Source organism: Magallana gigas, chromosome 5, assembly GCF_963853765.1.
Source record: "Magallana gigas chromosome 5, xbMagGiga1.1, whole genome shotgun sequence".
In the NCBI taxonomy this organism is placed as follows: Eukaryota; Metazoa; Mollusca; class Bivalvia; order Ostreida; family Ostreidae; genus Magallana; species Magallana gigas.
The window spans coordinates 26,008,252-26,017,653 of record NC_088857.1 but is presented as its reverse complement, the minus strand read 5'-3'; the positions used below and the strand labels follow the sequence as shown (position 1 = coordinate 26,017,653).

Below are 9,402 nucleotides of genomic sequence, written 5' to 3'. Positions count from 1 at the left end.
GTAATTAAATATATTAACTATAAATTCATTTTATGGCATATTTTATTTATACATGTTAGCGAATAGGATGTTTTCCCGGATTCTAAAGACATGCTTACGAAATAATTAGCAAGAGTACATAACAAAATCAAATAATTACGTATCAATTTTTTCCTTACTTCTTGGAAAAAGTGAATACCCAGTAGGGTGTCTCAGGAGAAACATCTTACTTTTGTAGAAAGTGGGAAAAACATTTTTAAAGAAGTTGGGGAATCTAACAAATTTATCTTAATTTTCAAAGCTAACCAACGTATTTTGATAATTTAAATAAGTAGAGTAACAAAGAAGTTGGAGGAAACGATAGATTTTGATTTGAAAAATCTATATGCATGATGTATACTTTCTTTCTTTTTTTTAATAGGAAAGCATGAAAACGTTGACCATTATAGCCATTTATACATACGTTCTCAGTATGGGGCATCGCATGATCAAAGGAGAGCAGGGGCTTATGTAGGAGGTCATCTATGGGACTGTATAAATATTATAATAATAAATATCGTCATGACTCGCATTGCAGGCATCTTTGGTGGTATCAAAATCTGTAAGGTCAATACAGTATCCGCTGTCTTAAAAGTTTAACGGTAGCACATGAAAACAAAAGCCCCCCCCCCCCTCTCTCTCACATTCGCTGCCTTATTCACCTGCATTTTTCTTGTAAAACATACTGTATCTGTTTTCTTTTTTAGTTCAAGTTTAATCTAAAGGATATGGCCTAACAGATTAATGTGGAATATCTGATTAATTAAATCCACATAAATATACAATTTTGTCTTTTTGTGTGTTTGAAAGGAATATATATGTATAAATTTCATCAGTTATAATTCGAAAAGATTTAATGTTTACAAATGAATTCGCAGATCTTCTGTTCAACCTATGCGCAGTGTTATTCGCCAGAAACGTGTTGCACTTGATAAATGTAATACACGTGCACCGTTACAAAAGAGCTGAAGTGAAAACAAATCTTTTTAAAACTGACAAATGTTACAGTCATTTGCGATGCAAAACAAACCCGATAATTTTCAACAACAAGGCGAATGACTTTATTTCATAGTATAAAAAAAATATCAATGCATAATATAGATATGTGTTCATGGTTCGTTGTAATTTTTATCCAGTAAGGATCCACTCTCAGCCTCCGAATCAGAAGCTTCGTTTACATCTTCAAATGTCGACTTAAAGTTTGCCTTGTTTGCGATGCGATTCAAATGTTCTAACGTAACTTCGTTCATATCCGGAATGTTGCCGTAGGGACAGGAACCTCGGTCAACTCCGGAGCCTAAACAATTGACCTTTTTCGTAATCTTCTTTTTAAAGCTGCCGTCTTTTTTCTTCTTTTTGCTCGGTGATTCTAAAATAAGAATTCGTAATTCTTATTAAAATTACATATGTAGGTATGTTAAAGTATATCTTGGCTATAAATAACCATTTTGTCAATGTCAATTTCTTAACCTTAACGAAAAAAACATTTTAAATATATCAAATAAAAATAAATGAAATATATTAGCTTTCCATATCTAAGAGGAAAATATGTTGGCTTACCACATGAGCATATCGTTTTTAGAACTTTATAACTTGGAATTCCCTCCATCTCACATAGTCCTCGTAAGGCGTTCACCACGTCCTGTAATCGGACGTTTCATAATGTAATCAAATATTACTGCATGGTAATGTACATGTACTTTTATATAATTTTCTAATGTCAACTAATGATTCAAATACTTTTTATTAATCCATTATAAAAAGATCGGTCGTCAAAACATGATAATCTGTAAATAAAGTTTTATGTCTGAAGCGTACCTAATATGATTATATTCATCTGTACCCTAAATACAACACTAAACTTAAATGTCAAAGCTAAGATTTTATGTCTTCATGCGAATACACGGTTCGGCATCAGTAAAAATATCGATTGGCAAAGCCCATGAGACATAAGATCTGTCATGTTCTGTTTCAGGACTTGCATCCTAATTGTAACAATATATTAATTGTCCCATAAGCCTAAATATTATCTCGAAACTCTAAACTCCTTAACATACCTTTGGGATGGTTCGACTCATATAATCAAATCAGACAACGCCATGTTTTATACGTACTTTGTTGTATCTATTATTGTCATCTGATATTTCTAGCTTTTCTTCTATGGCTTTTTTCTCTTTATACACCATTTTTAGTTGAAGGTGTGCTTGGTCTAAAACTGCCATTACCAAACCTAAAGGAACAAAGAAAGATAACTAATTCTGCTTTTATTCTCTTGGTACCACTTGAGACTACTAAATCTCGCCAAACGTAATGCGAAGCCACAAAATACCAATCAGACAAATATGCGTCTGCAAGTGGCGACCTTACTTTAAATGTATATAATTTCTCAATTGCATCATTAAAAGTGAACTTGTGTTTGATATTTAAAGGGACTTGGACACGATTTGACTTAAAATTTTCAAATTTTATTTTTCCATTTCAATGTTTATACTGATAAATATAGAAGTTTATAATGCTATGACAAAATTTGAAACTCAAATATCAAGTTGTAAGCAAGATATAGAGTTTATAATTCTTTGTTTGTAAACAAAGTTTGAATATTGTCATTTTTACATAATCGTTGTATTGGTGTAAATTTCAATACAATGTCACTTTCTTTTGTTGATAATAATATTTAAGAAGATATTGAATTAGCTTAAATTGTTTTTACATGTCATTTTGTCTAAGAAATGGTAATTCTCTACATTACATTTTTGTAAACAACTATAAGACTCGAGCTTTGTTTACATAACTATCAATTCTTACCTCTGTATCTCGCTTGTAACTTGAATATAACATTTAATATTTTGGCCAATCTTTTAAAATGCACCAATATACCATTTTATACATAAAAAATAAAAATAAAATTTTTGATCTAAAATCGTGTCCAAGTCCTTTTAAGCCTGGTTAACTTTTTTATCGGTCAAAGTGCAATTTCTCAGAAATCCGTATGTCAAAATATAGACCATTACTTTTAGAGTATATCCACTAACAAATACATGTATTCCTATTGAAAATAATTATAATTTCTATAGAATATAGAGAAATATTGTTTCTAGGCGACAACGTATTTAAATAATCCTATAAATTGTGTTATCTCTTTTGTTGTATAGTAACAATGTACCTAGAAAATGCAATTTCGACCGGTAGCTTTCAAAAGAAATTCAAATTTTCATACGGGTTTCAACTTTAAACTTTTAATATAATCTTACTGGGATTTAAATTCCTATAGATCATCATTTAATTCCAGTACAAATTATGGATTACTAGACATGAATACATGTACTTACATAAAAACGTCAAAATAAGGTTCAATATCTAATAAGTATTATTCTATGATCATAATACACATCATTTCTTTAAATTGTGTATTGTGCTTGAAAAATAAATGTGCATTCAGGCTGAAGTTTGTTATCACTTTTACAAATAATATCACTTTCTTTTTTAAATTTTCATCATTATCATCTTCTTCTTCTTCATCATTATCATCTTCTTCATCTTCTCATTATTATGAATATTTTTAACGATGATTGTAATAAACTCACTATTGGCAACACGAATGACCCGCCACGGCATTAGAAACGCCAGTATTTGAACAGTCTCCTCTAGGGGATAGACCGTTAGGCCTTTAATGAAGACGATATCGAGGATGAACGAGGCTATCACGACCACGCCATCAAACATCTACAGTAAAAGAGAACACGTGGTTAGTCACAAGACCTCGCACTGTCATCTAAGCATATTTTGAAATACACAATTGTTAAGTTTAATGACATATGCAAACAATACAATGAAAGAAAAATATTAATAATTATAACATTTTTTTTTACAAAAAGACAAAGTCAAATAAATACACGTACAAAGACATTGGCTTCTTAACATCTTTTGAAAAAGCAAACAATATAATGAACGAAGTATTTACAATTTTATCATTTTTTCCCAAAAAGTCGAACTTCAATAAATACAATGACATCGTTCTTCTTTATCAAATGTTTCCCCCATGTTTTGAAGTAAGATTTTGTATTAAGAATAGCAATAGATAACTACAGCAGCCACCATCAAATAGTTTCAATCTCCTTATACATTTATGCACTTTGTCTTCAGACACAACACCAATCTCTTTAATTCATAGAGTACATTGCGATACTGTATAATATTGTTACGCCTCTGCTTTACTGTTACAAGACAACAAACATATCAATTCACGATCTGACCAGCGGGAAAGCCTTTGGGAAATCAAGAATTTTAGACACTGTTTAAAGATATTGCTCCCATTTGTAAAAAAAACGTTGCTTATAGTCGTAATAGCGAGTCAACCAAATTCAAAAGTGGGTTTATTCAATGTCATCAGACTACGATTGACTCCCTTGACGGTTTTATCCGATAAGCTTTTTTTTTTTGACTAGATTAAAACGTGCACTATTTTGTCAGACATCAAGAAGCGTCTTCAATAACATTGCATTTCAGTGTTGCGTGTGATGCAGATTTGAATGTAGTCAGATCTACAACAGACGAATCTTAACGGAACATCCGCTGATATTTACGATTCCAGAATTGTCACCTACCTCCATTTTTCTCTTCATCAATTGTTTTCCGTAACAAAATACTTTGAGAAGAACCTGAAACATAAACAATGGTGTCGTTAAAAAGAACAGATTACATAATATTGAATGCAGAAGCTGTATTCAACGTTTCATAACTAATTGTTGGAAATTAAAAAACTTCTATGACGTCGCCCATTGTATTTAGTCAACGTTTATTTTCACTATTCAACCAGCAGGTGTTGGATATATAAATATCCAACTGATAGGAGTTGGATATTTTTAATATCCAACCGTCAATCAGTTGGATATTCAAATATCCAACTGGGCATTTAACAAAGAAAACTGAAAAAATGTTGAAACGTGTATTTCCAACATAAATCCAAATTTATAAAACAGAATTTTGTCATCCATAAATGTATATCCGATAAGCCACGAATAAATTTTTTGCAGAAATATCTCCTTTTCTTAATTTTGATAGATTCGGGATCACATATAAATCACTTTCATAAACTTTTAGACTTCCTCTTTGAACCTTGAACCATATCACTCCTTCTAATTAGTTTAACAATATAGGAAATATTGTCGCACTATGACTTCATAAGACTCCTATCAATTTTTTTTAGATAAATCATCGTCTGTTAATTGACGTCAAAATTCAGATTTTTCCTTTCTCCTTGCAAGTTTAAAATATCATTCATTCAAACGGTATCCATGTCTTTCCAGGAACTGTGGATCTCTTTATACATTGTACAAGTGTGTACTTTGCGTTAAAAAATTCATCTTCTGAATCTATGTCTGCTCAGTACAGCGGTATGGTTTTCTATAACATGCGCACCTGTTCACTCGTCCATGATTAAAAAGGTGTGTTTGGTTAGGCTATTGTGTATGGTATTGCTGGAATTATACTTTTGTATGACATTACAGTTGGATATATGAATGGGTCAATGCTTCTTAGAGGCTCAAATGGGGGAATTTTTTTAAGTAAGATAAATAACTCGATAGTGTTGAATAGTTTAGAGAAAACATCCCCTCCTCGGGCCTTCGGCCCTCGGAGGGAATGTTTTCTCTAAACTATTCAACACCATCTCGTTATTTATCCATTACATACTATTTTCATCACATTTCATCACCACAGAAAAAAATACAGTAATTTTAAGTTAATGATTTTGCCAGTTTAAGAAGAAAACGCCTCAAAATTTGAGGATGAAGCTGGCTGAAGTCGACATAAATTTGCAAAACAGGATCGAAAAATTGGCACACTCATGCAACTGAACCATAAACTGTCATTGTGTAATGTTCATTCAATGGTATCAATGAACACAATCAATAATTCTTATTATGTAGGACAAATATCAATTCCTTGAAAGCTTTAACAGAATTTTTTCTGATTACAGGGGCATGGTCACGATTTTGGTCAAATCTTTTTTTTTTTACTGTTTTTATTATTTACAATGCTTTAGAAATGTATTTCTAATGATCAAAGTTATTCGTAGAGTTATAAGCAAAATACAGGGCTCACAATTCTTTGCCATGTAAACAAGCCTTGTGCCCTGTTTTTGTTTACATAGGTTCTACATACCAGTAAAAAAAACTTTTTTCAGGGTGATTTGCCAAGCTTTCTATTCATTTAAAGCATAAATAAAGCGTTCCTAACGTTTAACACTTTCATTTTAGGCCTAAAACTGGAATTTTCACTTTAACATTCAAAAAGTAAACAAATGGTTTGTTTACGAAGCAAAAAATTTCAAGCTCTGTAACTCGCTTATAACTCAACGAAGGACACTCAAATTTCGGTTGCCTATTAAAAATGCCCACCTGAAGCATTGTAAATATCAAAATTAGAAAAATAATATTTGATCAAAATCGTGACCATACCCCTTTCAGGTGATTTTATAATACTGTATGCATTCTGTTTGAGGACTTTTCTAGATATCGTCAATTTTCTAACCACTATTGCATATATGTAGGTTCAGATTTTCTTCACTACATTTATGCTATGATTAACAATTGTATATGGCCATTATAGATAGGATGACGTGTGATCTAGTTCTGTACGTAATGTATACGTAATGGCGGCAATGTCATTCTTTGAGTATTATGAGGTGATAATTTTGGTCGGGGCGTAGTCAAATCCAATAAAGCCCGAAGGGCTTTATGATAGATTTGACCACGCTCCGAACAAAATGATTGATTATATTTATATTATATCCAATTTCTACACTCTAAAACAACATAAATTAAAGCCTTTTTTAATGTAGTACATGCTATGTATTACTACGCGGCGCAGCCAATACCGTTTTTCGGTTATGCTATAAGACAAGCCCATTTTATGTCGCTCATCTTTAATGAAATCATTGGGTTTTAGGCTTCAAAATTGATTCATGATATCACAGACAAAGGCAGTAGAAAATGTAAATATAATATTATCTACTACATATTCACAGCAGTGCAAATGTACCAATTTGTTGCAAATTAAGATCTAGAATTAAGGTTAAAAAACAAAAACAAAAGTAGTTGTTATACAGTCGTTTTACCGGTAACGAACCAGTATGCGGTTTCGTCGTGCATGCGACTATTACTTTCGGAATTCCAAATGTTTTTATTTTTTGTTTAAATCACGTTTCTTTGTCCTTCTAAATTGTAGTATCAAACTTCCGAAAAGATAAAGGATGAATTACGGAGATAGTAATTTCAACACCCCCTCCATTTTCCTAGTTTCGAATACGTTTTCCAGTAACGAATCAAGCGCCCTCTATCACTTCTGACCGAATATTTTGGGGCAGATTAATTTCAAAAATGCACTAGAGGTACATGTCAATAGACTTATTGATGAAGAAGGAAAAATAATTGTGGAAATATGTAATTTAAACAAATAATATGATCGTTATTTTTATCGTACCGTTTTCCCGTCAAATTGAAACTGGACTTGAACAGTTTTCATTTTGCGTTACTTTATGAAATTGAATTTTCATGAAAACACTTTATAATAATAATTAATGATAAGTAGTTGCCATTTGCCTTTGTTTTGCCTGTATATCTATCAATATATCCAGCCAAATAATACTTCTGGTGCAATGAACCGATACTAGGAAAACTACACGTGGTTCTATCTGAAGTCGTAATTTCATTCAAAGCTCAATTATTATTTGATATGATGCATAATCTCATTAAATGGATTACAATTACTAATTATCCACTTAAAAGGGTTCAGTAACAAACTTATTTTCAAAGTTAGGTTTAATTGTTTTCACACTTTCGTTTTTTCTGGCTTGCACTTCCGGCAGTTCATATCTGGGTCACCTTTTTAATTTGTAAATAATACGGTAAATAAATCGTGCAAATGTCAAACAACTCCACACACCGATAGAATATTTATTTCTGTATTATAATTACCTAGCTTGGATTTTTTAAAACCTTAACTTCGTTTTTCACCAATAATTTTTTCTAAAAATTATTCGATACTGGCAAATATTCGTTACCGGTAAAACGACTGTATAGAACCTAATTTGTATAACACGCACTTACCAAGGCTGATAGAATGGCTAAAATGGCAATGCTAGCTTTATGGAAACCATGGGCGATGTCGGTTTCAATTTGATGTTTTTGGTGATGACGAGTCAGAAATGACGGTAAATCCTCCACAGTGAATAGATTGTCTTTCGTTTCGTTATTGTACACGACTCTGGTTATGTTTGATGAAATTCCGGAATGTGTGAAGTTCGTCACTGGCAATGAATATGTTAGAGACCTGTTGCAATTGAAGGGCTGGGTAAGAAGTGCGTTGTAAAACTCGTGTATGTCATAGAGACTCAGATCTATGAACTTCCGCGGATATTTGTCCCTGAGAGCAGAAGTAAACTTCTTTGTCAGTTTCTTCGTGGCATTCAACATTTCTGTAAAATCAGAACAAAATAACTAGTTTATTGTTCAGAATACATTTCGCCTGTAATTCGTGTTAGAAGTACATGTATGATGCATTTGTCGGTTTACAGAGTCTCTAAAAGTCAATTTCTCATGGCATTTAGAATTGTAAAATTACAAAGATGTTCGTTGTGGATTTTTTTTATTTTTTTTTTATTTAACAGATAACTGCATATAGAATATCCCATTATTGTTATGATCTTGGCCCTGGTATCAGCCCGAGCGGTGGCTATCGGCCGATACCATCCGAGTGCCGATACCAGGTCCGAGATCGAAACAACTGTGTGATATTGTTTATATCATATATATAAAATCAAAGATTTTTATTCAAATTCAATTTCCGAATAAGGTATAGATTTTTCCGGATATACAAAACTCATTCGTTTCTATTCCTATAATGTGTGCTTAGAACTTAAGACAAACCGTCGTTGTTTAATATTCAGTAGAAGGGGGTCTGTCGTCTGAGACGAATCACTTTTGGCATCTTTTAGAATTCAAAATTATCGAGAGAGAAACTTCTATTTTATTCAACTTCGTAATGAGTAAAATTCTTTCACTGGGATTTCGTAAGTTTCCAGTTAGATTTCATTCTGTTAGTGAGTTGTTTGAGAACATTCATAAGCGCGTCCATTTTTTTAGCCATTCAATTTTTATCATTTTAACTCTAGTTTTCTAAGAATTAGTCTCGTGTTTCATTCTTCTCTTTATCCTTCATAATTTGACAATGTTGATTGATATTAAATGAAGTGTGCTATTTTTCTAAATACACAACCATTGTGTGAGTTACCTCCCCTAACTTAGATACGGGCTAAGACAGAGAAATATCGCCCTGAGGGTGATACAACCTTCGGTTCCGGTTGCTATGGTGTTCCGATGGAGC

General features: G+C 32.2%; 1 protein-coding gene across 4 annotated transcripts in view; it reads right to left on the bottom strand.

The window, feature by feature from the left end:
- Positions 1-1,047: 1,047 nt before the first annotated feature.
- The window catches only part of LOC105333217 (uncharacterized), a 35,762-nt gene continuing 27,407 nt past the window's right edge, over positions 1,048-9,402 (bottom strand). For all 4 annotated transcript variants that reach the window (XM_034454254.2, XM_034454270.2, XM_034454261.2 and 1 more), the window contains exons 5-10: positions 8,127-8,494; positions 4,623-4,676; positions 3,603-3,741; positions 2,133-2,248; positions 1,579-1,660; positions 1,048-1,387 (exon numbers count right to left, since the gene is read on the bottom strand). In XM_034454254.2, coding sequence (XP_034310145.2) covers positions 1,128-1,387; positions 1,579-1,660; positions 2,133-2,248; positions 3,603-3,741; positions 4,623-4,676; positions 8,127-8,494 — 1,019 coding nt within the window. In that variant the 3' untranslated portion in view covers positions 1,048-1,127. The remainder of the gene's footprint in view (positions 1,388-1,578; positions 1,661-2,132; positions 2,249-3,602; positions 3,742-4,622; positions 4,677-8,126; positions 8,495-9,402) is intronic.